Source organism: Girardinichthys multiradiatus, chromosome 10, assembly GCF_021462225.1.
Source record: "Girardinichthys multiradiatus isolate DD_20200921_A chromosome 10, DD_fGirMul_XY1, whole genome shotgun sequence".
Classification (NCBI taxonomy): Eukaryota; Metazoa; Chordata; class Actinopteri; order Cyprinodontiformes; family Goodeidae; genus Girardinichthys; species Girardinichthys multiradiatus.
In genome coordinates, this window is record NC_061803.1 from 18,429,442 (window position 1) to 18,446,143 (window position 16,702).

At 40.2% G+C, this 16,702-nt stretch overlaps 1 protein-coding gene across 2 annotated transcripts in view; it reads left to right on the forward strand.

The window, feature by feature from the left end:
- Positions 1 to 3,818, forward strand: part of LOC124874675 (heparan sulfate glucosamine 3-O-sulfotransferase 3A1-like) — a 50,104-nt gene extending 46,286 nt beyond the window's left edge. For both annotated transcript variants that reach the window (XM_047376137.1, XM_047376136.1), the window contains one exon: positions 1,565 to 3,818. In XM_047376137.1, the coding sequence (XP_047232093.1) occupies positions 1,565 to 2,186 (622 nt within the window). In that variant the 3' untranslated portion in view covers positions 2,187 to 3,818. The remainder of the gene's footprint in view (positions 1 to 1,564) is intronic.
- The last annotated feature ends 12,884 nt before the right edge of the window (positions 3,819 to 16,702 follow it).

Sequence of the window (16,702 nt, forward strand, 5' to 3'; positions counted from 1 at the left end):
AAGAAATGTGATAAATTTATCAAAATTTATATATGCTCAGGTTTTTTGCCCAAAGGAATTATGTGGTTGCTGTAAATATATTTACTCTGTTGATGCTTAAAATAAACATCATTAAACCACATTCCTGAGCATTGGCCAATAAGTTCTTCTGACTATGAAAACCTAAAGCTACATTACAATGTTTCCTTTCTTGCCATGTATCACGGCATAATAAAATACATGTTATGAAGGTCTAAATGGTAGAATATTAAGCATATTTTGTGCCATATAAAGTCCTGTCACAAGAAGCCTATGTGTGTTTTGATTCACTCCCAATTTGAATAGTAAATATAAATTGGGATCAAGGGTGTGGAATTCACAGAGTGCAATTGTGTCAGGAAAAGGTACCTTTATTGTGATGTCACCTCCTCACTTTACTTTCTTCCAAAGTTAAATATCAAATTATTGTTTGGGAATGAAATGTCAATCCTCTATGAGTGGCAACAAGTGGTCAGCCAAAATAATCAGAAAGTAGGTTATGCAGTCATTAATTATTTATTTTGCAAGCAGAGTTGATGTTATGTCACATATGTAAGTAAAACAAGTTGTTGATATTTTGAAACAAAGGCCAACATGTTCCTGAATTGACATTTTAACTTGTTTTTAGCATCTTTTATTCATGATTAGTGCAGGTAGCATGACTAAGATAACATTGTGTAGAGAATGTAGATCATTGTGGGCTCTTAAGAAAAGTCTCCCAATATTTCCAAATTTCCAACTTTTTCCATGACAGACATGGAAAGCGTAGAAGAATAAAACAAAGCAACTTTTCTGAACTCTGTTCAACCTTTATGTTATCTGCTGAAAGTCTTGCCCTCTCTCCTGTTCTCTAGTAGCCTGAATGATCCAGACATTTCTTGATATAAGGAAAATACATTTTCCTTTCCCTACTCTACCTTCTTTTTTTTTTTTTTTTTTTTGCAGTACTAGTGGCCTTTATTTTTGTTATTTTTTCAAAGTAGGCAGACAGGAAGTGGGGTGGAGAGGGGAAAGACATGCAGCACAAATACTTGGGTCAGCTGCGTCAAGGACTGAGGGCTTTGTATATGGTTTCTGCGCTCTCCCACTTCTTCACATGCTGTGTCTCCTCTGACTTCGTTTTAACGTTTTAGTAACAGAAAGGTGGTTTTTTTTTTGAGTCCATGGTCATTCAGGTGGTTTTATCCAAGAGCTCAAACAAGAACATGATTTCATTGCTTTTATTTAAAAGAGGAACAACATTTCCACTAGTGATAAAATATAATAATAAGCATTACAGATAATAACCATTTATTTTTATTTTTTTTATTTTTGTAGAAAGGCTTAAGTGAAAATCTAAAAATAAGCACCCACCAAAATTAGTATTACTTTTAAGAGCTTATTGTGTGAAATATGTTTTTCTGTCTGATTGAATATGCAGTCAGTGTTATGATCCACATCTGTTTGTGTTTCTGTTAATTGCTGCCACCTGTTTTTAATGTAGAGCCATGTCTTGCCAAAAGTGAATCTCAAATAAATATCTTATTTCCTCTTAATCGTCTCTTAGGGATCTGATGCCAAAAACCTTGGAGGGCCAGATCACCATGGAGAAAACACCCAGCTACTTTGTGACCAGAGAGGCTCCGGCGAGGATATCGGCCATGTCCAGGGAAACCAAACTGATCGTGGTAGTGAGGGACCCTGTCACCAGAGTTATCTCTGACTACACACAGACTCTGTCTAAGAAGCCTGATATTCCCTCTTTTGAGAGTCTCACCTTCAAAAACAGGACTACGGGGCTCATTGACACCTCATGGAGCGCCATCCAGATCGGTATCTATGCCAAGCACCTGGACAACTGGCTGCAGTACTTCCCCATGGACCAGATCCTCTTTGTGAGTGGCGAGCGTTTGATCAGCGACCCGGCCGAAGAGCTGGGCCGTGTGCAGGACTTCTTAGGCCTCAAGAGGATCATCACAGACAAACACTTTTACTTTAACCAGACCAAGGGATTTCCGTGCCTCAAGAAGGCAGAGGGCAGCAGCAAGCCACATTGTCTGGGAAAAACCAAAGGGAGAACCCATCCAAACATTAATCCTGAGGTGGTGCAGAGGCTACGGGACTTCTACAGGCCCTTTAACATGAAGTTCTACCAGATGACGGGAAGATTCTTTGGCTGGGATGACTGAATGTCTTTTTGTGTTTTATAATGTGGAGTGACAGAAATACAATGAGGTCTTAGGCAGACACTTGATGGTATGAGAATTTGACACTTCGGAGTAAGAATCAACCTGTAACTAAATTTTGTCTTTTCTCCTTATAAAAAAGTCGTTTTTCCTAAAGTCAATTTCCTAAAATGTTTCCACAAAGACATTAGGTAAATTTTTTGTCAGTCAGTTAGGATTACCAAAATTATTTCAATTTGTTAAATGACAGAATAATGAGGGTTTTTTTTGTCTTTTTTTTTTTTTTTTCTCAATTCATAAATTCCCATATATTTCCTTAATATTTAGTGGATTTGCAGGTTGCCTTACTCTTATCTGTCCACAAATGTTCTAAGGGACTACGATCGGGGCTTTGTGAGGGCCACTCCAAAATATAGACTTTGTTGCTAAACCAGTCTTGTTAGGGTCCCCAATTCTCTTCTTGGTATCTTTACAAAAGTGTATGTGTGTGTGTGTGTGTGTGTGTATGTGTGTGTATATATATATATATATATATATATGTATACATACACATATACCGTCAGGGCCATTAACTCTTGATCAGTACTAACAAAATGCAGCAGCAACAGATTAGGAAGACAATATGCAGTATTGCATCAACAGAAGTATTTCTGACCTATCTCCATTTGTTTTAAAAACTTGTTTAAAGATTTAAGTCACATCGCACCATTTTATTTGCAGACATTTTCTTCCTCAGTTTGAAAGCCCTGTGGAAATGAGGCGGAGATGATGAGTATTATTATGCAGTTCTTCTAAACAAAAGTAATAAAATCAGCGCTGAAATGATGGCTTCATGTTGTATTTTAAACATGCATTAAAGTGTTTACCGTTTGCTCTGTTTTTAGCAGGAATAATGAGGAAAGATAAAGATATGTATTTGTATTTTTGAAATGTATTTATTCAGAAAGTGTATAAGCAGTATGTATGTATTTTCAATAACTCAGAGACTGATTTCTCCGATTATTAAGCCTCTCCATTGGAGTTTTATTGTAAAAGTTTTTCCAACACCTCACTTTCAGGTTATTCACTTCAGTATGTTTTTGATATACAGAGATGAATGTGTTGTGGGAACACTTTGCTTTGCGCTCGGTTCCAGAGCTGTGATTTTGTTATTTCAAGGGTCGTTTCCCCATCTTCAGTTAATGAAGCCACAGGCAAGAGCGCACTCAGTGTTATTTAAGCAACATTGACGGCAATGGGGGGAAAATGCCTCCAAAAAGGGCCTATCAAAACTGTGACTCGTATTTCTTCAACATGCTGGTGAAGTGAATACACTCTATGCCACCAGTTGTCCTTTGCTTTGAAACTAGGCTCCTGTGGAGGTCTGTTTTAAAACCACTGAACATGAGAACAAACATGAGAACAATGGCTCAGTTGTGTTCCTAATTTCTAACTACTTGCCGTGTGAGACTCCTTCTGAATAGGGATATGCCTGAAAATACACACAATCAGTGTGTTTTTGGGTGTGTGTCAGAAAATCGTCAAGTAAAGGTTAAAAAGGTATGCAACCATCTGACTGTGCTGTTTGGGTTGTCACGTTCTTAAACAGCATTAGGTTATTAAGGCACTCCTTGAATAAAAGATGATATGAAAGCACTGGTCTGTGTCCAGTCTGTTTTCTGTCCACATCAGAAAGCATGGGATTTAATAGGACAGCATACCGGCCACATTAAACACCAAACATTAAAGCTATTGCAGGGCTCCTCACGCTTCTAACCAGCTCAGCTGCCGGCTGAATCATAACAGTGCTTGGCTGCGCCCCTCATATCTCCTCCCATACACCTTGACATATTGTCTCTGCTTATCTTTGTCCAGCCTTCAAGGCAGAGTGTCAGAGGAGGAAAATAAAGGATTTATTTTATTATTTTGGTTGTGCTGGAAGCTTTTTTAAATCTTGGAAACATACTTTTCTGAGAACTAGTAACAAGGAATTTGGAGTGGCAGTGGAATAAATGATGTACTTAGGATGGGTTGGTTTTTACAGTGAATATACTGATGATGTTTTCTCCACAAAGAAAATAGCTGTTTTTTTAGAGAAAAACATATAATTCATTATATCATTTAAGCCAAAAAACGTCTGTAATTAGATTTTGATCAGTTTTGCCGATGTGCAATATTTGTCCTCTTACAGGTGGCTTATATTTTTAATATTAGGCAGAAATAACCTCAGTTAAGGCAAAATAAATCTTTGAAATAATGAGTCTTTTAATTGAAAAAAATTGACTGGTTTTGACACTATTAATTGCACATTTACCATTTGCAATAACTGACAAGACATCAATCTCGAGGTATCTTGGCCCACTCTTCATTACAGAATTTTATTTCAGCCATAGTGGAGGGTTTAAGGAGCATCAAGACTGTTTAAGTTTAGGCCACTAGATTAAATCTGTTAATTCTGCAGTTCATTACAAAGTGTGCAGCAGACGACAAGATTAATCTGATCCACAAAATAACCATAGTGCCTTAAATAGAGCTGATTCATAGTGACTCAACAAGCTTCCAGACAGTTAAAGCTGCTGAAGTGCTGACTAACATATAAATTATACGCTTTGTTGATATGGAGCCTGACAAAAAAGCCGTTTGGTCTTTTGAAATAATGAAAGAGGTTTGATGTTTGTGCCGACTGACAATGTGCTGAAATGATCTCGAGAAACGCACAGACCTGAGGGAGCAGAGGTTGATGTCAGTTTGTTGACTTGTTCATTTTGCTTGTTGGTCCTCCTTTCTGATGGTTATTCACAGAAATAAACATAGACAGTTTCCCTCCACGCGTTTAAACCTCTGAAAAGCAGCTTGGCGTAACAGAGACAATGGAACGGCAACATCTGCTGGGAGAGGATGTGCACACCACCCCTGTCACAGTGAATTTGGCTCACTATCACTAGTACAGTCCTGGGAAGCGCTTTGAGCTTGAAAAACACTGACCACATGATCATGGTTTTTTTCTACCTCCTTTTTTTAAGGAGAGACTGCTGCAGAAAGACAGGTTTATTTGAGAGTTTCAGAGTTCTTTTATCCAATGTTCCTTTATCCCTCCCATATCCTTTGTTTACTCTTTCTCTCATTCTACCACTTTCTGAATACACACGGGAACACACCTGTGTGGAGTCACCTGCTAACAATAAGGTGGTCGAATTCTGTTGGCCAATCAAGCACAGTGGTACCACGGTCATTAAAGCAGGTATTGACACCTTTGACAGTGTGGGCAGGAGCAGCAGTTCTGCGGGAAACCGGAATCAGCATCTCCATAAAGCTTGTCCCTAAAGGAAAACATGAAGCACTCTAACTTTTTCTGGTAAATGGCGGCCCTGAGTTTGGACTTGATAAAAACATTTTGGACCAACACTTGTTATGATTTGGGGTTGTTTGGTTTTTGGTTGCATGTTTTTTCTCTTATGTTTCTCACAGTTAAGGTTTTGAATCATGCTTCTGTTTAATATTTTCCTGGTCATGCTTTAGTTTTTGTCTTCTAGTTCATGTTTTGTCAAGTTAGGTTTTTGGATCTGGTTATGCTTTAGTTTCATGTTTTTCTAGTTATGTTTATTAGTGTGTATCCTTGAATTTCTGTTTTGCTCCAGTCACATTGTGTTCTCTCCTGTCTGTCAATCAACTTTATTCGGTTCACCTGCACTAAGCAAATCAGTCTCCTCATTTCACCTTGTTCTTGTTCTATATATACACATCTGTTCTGTTTATTCCTCGCAGAAACATTTTGGATCACTTCGCTCTCAGTTCATGTAATGTCCTTCGCTCATGCCAAGCCTGTCCCACCAGCCTGTCCATGATTGTTTTTTGCCACCGTCTTCTTAAGTAAGTTTTGTTCATTAAATCATTTCACTTACTGTCATGCTGCCTTCTCATCTGCATTCCGGGGTCCTCCGCTTTACAAGTCTTGACAGAATGTTTCAGCCAAAATTGGACCTCGCAGATGGTAAGCGGGAGAGTGCCAGGGATCGTTGGGTCCAGCAGCAGATGGAGGAGGCAATGAGACATCTGCCGGCCGATCTGGAGGTTCTACCCTCTCCATTGCTGCTGGAGCAGATGGAGCGTGAGGCGGTTCAGTGCCGCTCTCCGCCTGCTCCCCTGGTTGCACACCCTGATCCGGCAGCAAAGCCGATGTCTTCCTCACGCCGTAGGAAATACTGGCGCGGAGCACCTTCCCGTTTGGCTGGTGAGGAGGTGGGTCCCATGCCCGCTGACATGAGGGGTGCAATGAGTAATCCCGCGTCTTCTTCTGCCACAGCATTGTCTCCCAGACTCGCTGCAGTCCGGTGTTTTGTGGCAACACCAGACGAGCTGGAAGAGCGGTTAAGGTTTATGCTCTCCGAATTAAGAGCTTCAGGAGGACCAGTCTCCTGTATTCTTCTCCTGAGCTTATGGAGAAGATCAGGCAGATGGAGGAGGATTACCGGACAGCAGTAAGGCAGTTTTACTGCCGCCCACCTCCATCCTCTGCAGAGCAGCCCACGACAAGGCTCCATGGCACTGCTGCAGAGCAGCCCACGACAAGGCTCCAGAGCGCTGCTGCAGAGCAGCGGTTGCCATGTCTGCAGAACAAAGCGGCAGCTCAGCCCACGTCATGTCTCCAGAGCGCCACCAAGTCTCTGTCGGCCTCCACGTCTCTCCCGCCAGCTTCCAAGGTCTTTATGTCTCTGTCGGCCTCCACGTCTCTGCCGCTGGCCGCCAAGGTCTCTACATCTCTGTAGGCCTCCACGTCTTTGCCACAGTCGCAGTCCGCGAAGGTTTCCATGTCTCTGCCAGTCTCCAGGTCCTCGTCCTCACCTTCTTCGCCACTGCTGGTCTCCACGTCTTCGCAGATGTTGCCAGCCGCTCTGGTTCTTGAACACTGGGTTCTTGATTCCGCATGTACTTTGTGCCTGCGCGGGCCAATGTCCCGGTCACCCGCCTGAACTTTGTCCCTGCACGGGGCGACGTTCTGATCACCCGCCTGAACTATGTGCCTGCGTGGGACGACCACTGGGTCGCCCGCCTGAACTTTGTTTTTGTTTTGTTTTTGAAATATATTGCTGTGTGTTTAATGAATCTATATAATGTGAGTTTCACTGTTTGAACTTAATAAATTAAATCAAATATTTTTCATGATATTCTCATAAACTAAGATGCACCTGTAGATGGAATGACTGTACTGACTCTGTGTACAGAAGTGTATGAGTGCATGTGTGTGTTTTTGTGCATGCTATCTGCCCATGGCCTCATGGTCCATGCAAAATGAGGACACACAGGGATTAGAGAGAGACTGCTTTGAAGAGAAGAGCATGCAGTGAAAAATTGTGTGCACATCCAGAATACTTTGTGCATTTATCCCAATGTGGTGTCACATTGTATAATAAGGAACACACACACAGTGACCTTTTGGTTTGGAGTATGGTTGCCACCCACTTTTGCCCTGTGGGAGGGACGTATGGGGGATCAAACCTGTGTTTTCTCTAGTTCCTGTGAGAGAAATGCTTAATCCTTGGCCTAACTTGAGCAAACGGCTCCCCTAGCCACACTCAACACAGAGTACTAATCAAAATGACTTGAGGAAGAGAAACTAACTTGTACCTTCAGGTTCAAGTTGAGCTTTATCTATCACATGCTCCATCTTAGAGGACACATCATTTGTTATTCCTTTTTAAACTGTGTTTGGCTCTTAGCTCACAATGGCTCATTTTCCATGTTTGAAATTAAATAGACAAATATGTAAAAAGGCATGAAAGTATACAGGCGAGCATCAGGCAGGTGAAAATGCAGCTGAAAGGTGTCAAACTGTAATGATGTTTGGAATGCCAAACTAAGGCATCAGTTAAAAGTAATAATAACAAAGTTTGTATCTTGAATTTGAGTAAAATAACTCTTTATCCAATAAGGAGAGGAAGTAATTTCAGCTTAAAGCAAGCTAGGAGACCCAACAAACTGCCACTCTTTAGAGGAATTTAGGAGCAATGTATTGAGCCCAGTTTGGCTGTAAAGATTTTCTTCTTTGACTAGAAAACAGTCCGTTCTCCAGGCTTCAAGACAGTGACATTACAGACGCTATACCACTATCCATCTATGGAAGTGAATTTCAGGATTTGACAGGGTGACTTCAAAGTCTCTTCTTGTGTGTTTTAAAGATACTTATACACTTTAAAAACCAATGGAATGTGAGAGTGTGATTTATTTCTGTTTTATACTTTCATGACGTTTGGGCTCTCTGCCTCAAAAATATGATCTTTGTCAGTTAAAAGTGACTCCAAGGTAGTATTTCTTCCAAGAAATCTATTTTTATCCTTTAGATCACACATATTTGGACATGAAAAGTACTTTGCATCCTCTGAGATCTTGGGTTTGTGTACTTCCTTAGGAACCACCTTCCATACTTTCTCTCTGTGACAGAAGAAGGGATTGCGGTTTGCCAAAAAAAAAAAAACAGAATTAAATGTTACAATGTTGGTTTTTAGATTGAAAACCTTCTCATGAAAATGGCCATTTGTTTGTTTGTGATGTAAAGGCATTTGGTTTGTTTGTTAACCACAGGACTGCTCTTTGAACTGTCTCTTGTTGGCTCAGAGTACACCAGACATTACACAAAAGAGCAAGACTCTTTTCCAGAAATGTGTTTTTGCATGGAAAAAAAAGAGCTGCAGCTCTTCAAAAGGCGATGATTAGGTTTGACACGTGATTCGTAATGCTTTAAGGTTGAGCTCAAATTTTCCATTATTTGAAAGAAAAGGAGTCTGATAGAACTGTAACCAAGATGGCCATGTCATGCCATGGAGCTGAGCACAGGTTTGTGTCATGTGTGTGTTTGTGTGTATATGTAGTTTCTCTCTCACCTCCTTCTGCAGGGTGAGACAGGCAGGTGGAGCCACACAGCTGACGATCATCAGGGCTTAAAGAAGACGAGCTTCTTAAGCAATCAGGTGATTGTTAACTCACCTGAGTGGTAATCAGACCAGCAGACTCAGTGCTGTGATTTGTGGTTCCTAACCCTGTCCCTTAACCACATTTGCTCTCCTCTCTCTTTAGAATGGAAAGGACTCCGAAGACCCAGACCTGGATTTTCTCCATCCGATGTTCCAAGCCCAAGTTCACGGTTAGCTGAAAAGACTTCACTCAGCTTCCCCAACCAAGAGTTTTCGTCAGCTTCCTGGAACCTGCAAGCTCAAAGAACGTATTAACCTCTTCTCCAGATCTCCTGCCTGTCCACCCTTCAACCTCACATATACCTCCTGGAACGGAACCTAAAGGAACAATAACAACAACCTCTCCTTTCAGTCTCTGTGGCGTCACTCACCTACCCCTGGAAACTGCTCTTCTTCCTAACAATAAGAATCATCTACAATCACTTCCAATCGCACATTGCCTCCAGCCACCTGCATTCATTTACCTCTCTTCCTTAGTGCACCGACCAGCAGAACCTGGATTCCCAGACGACCTCCGCTGTATTTTCCTGTTTATCAATAAATACGTTTAACTTGAACTCTGCCTATGTAATTGTTGCTCGCACTAGAATCACCTGGTCTACCATTAAGACAGGCCAGTTTCTCTGGGCAGTATACTGTCAAACATCTATTGCTATTGCAACCTTTTGCTACAGTTAGAGCTAAAGGTCTTCTGAGGGGTGTATCGACTAGCTTTTGCATAAAGCAACTGGAATGTACAGGTGGATCTTAAAATTAGAATATTGTGGAAAAGTTCAATATTGTCAGTCATTTGAAAAAGTTAAATTTCACAAGGAGGCGGTCAGTGCTGCTGAGCTGTAATGGAAGCCCAGATTACTTTGATTAGTGGCCTTGAGGTCATCTGCCTTATTGGGTCTGGTGTCTTTCATGTTCCTCCAAAAAATACTTTATAAATTCTCTATGGGGTTCAGGTAAGGCCAGTTTGCTGGTCAATCTAGCACGGTAATGCCATGGTCATTCAATAAGCTTTTGGCACCTTGGGCAGGTACCACGTCCTGCTGGAAACTGAAATCAGCATCTCCATAAAGTCACAGTGATGCAGTAATTTTTGCTAAATGTTCCCTAACCATGTAATGAGTGCACAGCAATGAACATACTTTTCAGAAGACTAACATTTCTGTTTAAATTATACTTTTTTAATGATCTTATGTAAACTTAAAATTGTCTGAGGTTAGATCCAACAATGTTTCCACTGAATCCAAAGCCAAATAAACACTATCCTCCCACTTTGTGTTAGTCCCTTTCACATTTCTCCTTCTGGTGTATTAACTGGCCTATTTGATTGATTTTCCACCATATAAAATTACTGCATATAATTGTTGACAAATTGTTCATCTTGTTATTTTAGGACAATTCAACAGAAAGATTTAGGAATGGATAAAAACCATTGGATAAGGAACACCAGCTGTTAAAGTGGAAAATTAACCTGTGTGGCCCAAAACAAATAGCTTTAAATAAATCATGACACACTTATTCCTATTCAGTGCACAGTTTCTGTTTGCCTTATGAATAAATGAGAACTCGACCCTGTTTACCTCCCACTCATTACAGAAGATGGTCCTTCACACTTGGAGGTCGTCACAGACGAAAAGCACACGCAAGCTGCAGTTTTGCTACTAAAGCATGGAGCCACTTTCAAATATTTCTTCCTTTTCTTTTAAAAAAAAGACTCAGACACTGAACTGTTTCCATAATTAACAAATCGAGAGATGCATAAATACAATATCAAAGCACATTTATAGATGCAGTTTTAAGTTTTTCTTTTCTGAACAGTTGTTGACACTGAGCCAAGAAACAAATCTAAATAGGCAGAGGCAAAAGGAACTTGTTAATTATTAAAACTGCCAGCGAGCCATGGTGCAGAGAGAAGGGACAGCATGCAAACACTACAGGAGAAAAGTCAAGGTTCTGCTAAGTAATTATTTATCACCCAAGGCTATGGCTCTGGAGACAAAGTGTGACTTGAGGGTGGCAACATGATGAACTAGTCTGGTTTAGAACCTTATGAGGTGTTACAGACAGATTCAGTATTACCCCTCAGGCTGTATATTTGGAACATGGTATGCTTAAGGTTGATGCAAAGACACAGGCCAGGCGATGGGAAACCCGAGCTGCACCAAATGAGGCAAATTTGTCTCTTCAATCGCCTAAACGGGTTAAGAATTCTTCATTAGCTAAAGCGTAATGTTACATATAACACTGTGTGTGTTTTTCTAGCATTTATCCTCGTTCTGTCACTCAACTCATAGGGTTTCTCCACTCCCTCATTTAGCCCTTTATTTAAGGTAAGGCTCATTCTGATGAATGAGTGTGCCATGATGGTCTTTGTGTAAGGTATGGTGGTCTAGTCCAAACACAGCTGCTTACACTCACAAATATGACAGCCGCAGCGGCAGCAGTTTGTCACTCTTTTCCAAAGGCCTTTGTTACCATGGAGGTTTAGGTAGTCAGGTGATGGATCTGCTTCGGCCGATGCCATAATAATCATTGAGGCTGAATGGATGTTCATTTACACATGCTGTCAACTATTTTGCCTCACACTGACTGTTGTAATACATGATGTAATGCTTAGCACAATGCCAACCTGCCATTAAAAAGCCGTTAAATGAACAGTGACTCTTAAAAATGTTCACAGCTTTGTATGCATGGCTGTGTTAAATGACATAAATAAATGCACTCTTTACATGTCATGTAGAAATTAAACATATTTGTGAGGGGTATCAATGTATAACAAAAACCAATGACCTAGTGGATAGGTTTGCTACTTTGAAGAAGCACCTTTTGATTCAACTTTGGGATAAAGGTACCTTTGCTAGAAATCTGCCTCTGTCCCACGTCTTGACTTGACTATATTAACCTACTCTGCAAAATCTCTCTAAATCATAATGTGAGTGTCCACAGCCCCCCCACTGTCCTCGCAAATTTGTCTTATAAACCACCTTTCATATTTTCTCTCTGTGACAGAGATTTGTCTGTCTCAGCTGTTCCAAAACTTTAATTTTTGTCTAATAAAGTCATGCTTTGACTCAATGTTATGCTGAAACAAAAGATTCTTCTCGATTTTTCAGTTCTTGCAAACATCAAAAAATGTTTCAGTAAAACTAGTATTAAAAACTGTTTATAATTTCATCCACCTTCAAAAAAACTCAAAATCCATTTGAAGACAAGAAACCCTCACACCATTTTCTACTGTGGGTATGATATTCTATCAGTGAAGTTTGGTGTTGCTTTTGTTCCAAACTCAACATTAGAATTATGGCCTAAAACTTTGAAGTTTAGTTTTTTCAGACCATAAATTCCCTCACAAGGTTTTGGTATACATTAGCCAGGTCTAGATTTTTCCTCAGGAGGAAAACGCTTCCTCCTCAGTCCAGATGTACGGAAAAATACTGGAGATTGTTGTCGCATGTCGAACGCAACCAGAAATTTCTGCAGCTCCATCAGTGTTGCTGTTGGCCTCTTGTCAGTCTTCCTGAACAGATTCCTTATACTGTTTTCATCACTTCTGGAAAAATCTTTTGTAACCATTATAATTCCCAAAAAGTAGCACAGAAAGGCAGTTATAAACATTGTTCACTCAGTGTGTTTTTTTTTTTCATTTTCTAGTGTCATCTTAAAGGAATTACAGTCTCCAGTGAGAAATGCATTGAGAATCTTGAATTCTCCGTTTCAGGAAAGATACTTTTATAGATTCCAAAACAGCGTTTTCACAACATAAAGCAATTTCTGCTATACAGTCGCATGAGTGATACCTTTGGAATTTGTATTCGTATGTGTGTATGCATGCAGCACAGACCATGTGTTTACCAGGTAAGCGATCCAGGTGGATGGCAGCAGAGGGGCTACGGTGTCCTATTTCAGACAGCAGCTGGTAAGCAAGTCCCTGGCCGAGGTCACCATCAGCAGGGATCATGCTCCCCTTCGTTGTCCTCTCCACATTTAATCCTGTCATCGTCTTCCAATCTCATCCATGCGTACATGGGTACAGCAGCTTCTCTGCATCACAATGGAGCTCTTTTAATTATCAAGGATAGTGGCCTCGGTCGAGGGGTGACAGCTAAAATATATTCATCATCAAGGGACGAGCAACTCATGCATTCAGGCATGAAACTTTACAGGCACAGTGATAATTGATCACATTGTGGAGATGTGGTTCGCAGTGTAAAGGCCATGTATGAGGATACTGAAAGCCACAGTGCAAACATGCTGAATGTATGCTTAAAATAATGGAAAATACAGTGTCTCGCATCTTGAACAATTTTATATTTTGGGCACATTAAAACCAGACACTTCAATGTTTTCAATGAATTTGATGTAATAAACTGACACAAAGTAGAGCATAACTGGGCAGTAGAAGGAAAATCCATCTTCCTATCACCTCTGACCAGATTCCCTTTCCCTCTTGAAGAATAGCATTCCCAAAGCATGATGCTGCCACCACGTTTCACTGTATTGGATGATGTGTTCAGAGTGATTTACAGTTTTATTTCCACAAACTGTTCTCCATGTGCACCAAAAAGTTCTCTTGTGCAGACATGTAAAAGGGACTTCTTCTGACTTTCTTTTTGTCAGATTTCGTGAGATCCAGACTTGTGGAGTACACAAGTAAATAGTTCTCCTGTCAACAGATTCCTCTTCATGAGTTGTGAATCTCTGCAGCTTCACCCCAGTAATCATGGGCCTCTAGGCTGCTTCTCTAACTAGTTCCTTAGAAAACCCTCTGAGGCTGTCTCTCAATAGCTGTATCTACAGAGATTAGACAAGGCAAATTTATTTGTATAGCACATTTCAGTGACAAGACAATTCAAAGTGCTTTCCGTGAAGAAAAAGTAGGAAAACAAAACATAAAACGTACTTTGCGGTGACCTAAAGGCTTGCGATTTATATACTAACAGAAGAATTTTAAAGTTTATTCTCTGAGATACAAGAAGCCAGTGTAAGGATGATAGATATCGGGTAAAGTGGTCTATTTTCTTATGTCCCTTTTTTCACGGGTTCTACTTGAGCTGGCTCCATTCCACTCAGCCCATTTGTGTTTCCATTGCTGTTTTTTCCAGCCTGGTACTGGCTTTCTTGGTCCCTGGTCAGGAGCAGGTACCATTGGGGCTAATTTGACTTGAACAGACTGCTGTTCACTGATTGGCCATGGGGCAAGGAGGCAGAGGCATTGCAGGGAAAAGTTAAAAAAAACTCAAAAGCAACTACAATCATATTAAGCGAAATATAATTATACTATTTACAAATCATAAACCATGCCTGAAGGCTGAAAAAGAAGAAAAAGGTCAAGTCAGCTTTCCGATTTACCGGCATGTGGGGCCACTGTATTTAATAATATTCCTATATCAGATGATTAATCAGCTGTTGAAAACGCACATACATTTCCCCAAAAACACATAAGATCACAAGCGCTCAAAAATAATCCAATTTCTTGAATGTGTTAAGGTCAGACAGTAACAGTTAATAGCAGCACAGCACACGGCACTGGCGGCTGGAGGTGGGGCTTCAAGCCGATAGGTTCTGTGCAGAGTCGTTTTAGGACAATCTGAATAGAGCCTTGTGGAGCCAGAACCGTCAATGGAAAAGGGGCATTAGTTTTAATGAGGACGTAGACCACAGCATTCTATATCAGCTGGAACTCTCTGATTGACTTTTTTAGGCAGACCTGTGAAGACACTGTTGCAGTAATCAATTCAACTAAAAATGAACGTTGTAGATGAGTTTTTCAAGATCCTGCTTGGACATTAGTCCTTTAATCCTGAAATGATCTTCAGGTGATATAAGGCCGACATAGTTATTTTCTTTATTTGCCTTTAAAGGTTCAGGTCTGAGTCTATCACTATACTACAAATTTTAGGCCTGATTAGTTTGGAATGGGTTAATTGTCAACTGGTGACATTTTAATGTATAGTTGTTTGTTATCAATACCACACAAGATTTACACTTGTGTGGTATTCATTTTTAGTTTTTTAGCCAGTGTTTGTGGATAGGATTTAAGATAAAAAAAAATTATAATAAAAATACAAGTGAAAAACAAAACACACACACTATATGAACTCATACAGTAACAATGTCACTCTAGGGAGTTGCACTTGGTGCATGAAAGCTGCAGCAAGAATAAGAACATGCTGCAGGGAGCATGTATATGGCTTTGCACCAAAAAAAAACAACTGCCATCTAAAAACTAAAAAAAGACTCAACATCCTTGATATCACTAACTGCAATCCATTTTGCCGCTGGTAGCATACTTATTATATACATTATATTGCCAAAAGTATTTGTACTTTTACATGTATGTGAATTTTGATGACATCCTATTATTAATCTATAAAGTCCAATGTGTTGATGGCAACTTTAATTATTCTGTAAACATCTTCCACAAGGTTTAGGTGTCTGTTCATAGTTAGATGAGAAACCAGAAAACATTCCAACTCATCCCAAAGGTGTTGAAGAAGGTTGAGGTCAGGACTGTACAGGCTAGTTAGGTTTGTCAACACCAAACGTTATACACCTGAAGCAATGGAAGTGATTGTAACACTGGAATTCATTGATTTGGTTAGTTTCAGGGACCGTTCTTTCTTGAGTGCTTTCACGTTGTATAAAATAATATGGGAACATTATGTAGTTGATGAAGCAAAAAAAATAAGTTAATTTGTTTGGCCTCATTTCCTTTTGGTGACAATTTGTTCCTGCAGGAACAAATTGGGCCTGCAGGAACAAACATTTATCTTAACATGTTAAGATAACAGCATAAATGTAGGATGAACACAGAAGCATGAAAGCATACAGAAAGTGGTATTTTTATAGTTACAAAAGGTCAGGCAACTCATGCTTCATCTGCAGCAGAGGGAGAGGTTCAGGAGGATGCCGTATGTGGGACAAATGAAACAGGCTTTATGCTCTGGGTTTTAAAGCACGGCCTCCTGAGCTCACCAAGGAAATTAAGTTTGTGACCGAAAAAATGCACTTTCCTCTTAACCCCCTGACCAACCATCAGAGACACACAAACATTCTCTTTGAAGGCTAAACGGGCAGAAATGAGGGAGGATTGGCTGTTCTGCAGAGTTATGGAAGCCCTGATCTTATTACCCGTCACCCCCTGAAAAATGTGTCTGCAGGCCCCAGGAGCTTTTAACCTTTCGCTGCTCCATGCTTTGATTCATAGGGACCGGCGGCGTTTTCATGTGAGTGTTGGCCCACTGAAAAATGTGGAGCCACTGTTTTCTGGCCTCAAGGTAAGTCCAAGTCCTGCCTTGCAGTAAACATAGGGATTCCCTGAGTCCATGAAAACTGAAATAAAAGGGAAATTTTCCACTGACAAAACACAACAATTAAAAAACCAATTTATAGGCATGTTATAGAAATTGTACATGTTTTTCTTTCTGATGACAGACCTCAGGCAGCTGCAGAAAGTGTCTGCTGATCACAATTCAAAGCCACAAATGCCAGCTTTCTGCAAGTATTAAGCAGAGTCACTTGCAGTTTTATCCTGTATTTTTGTAAATAAAAAAATGCAGATGTTCATATTGACCAACT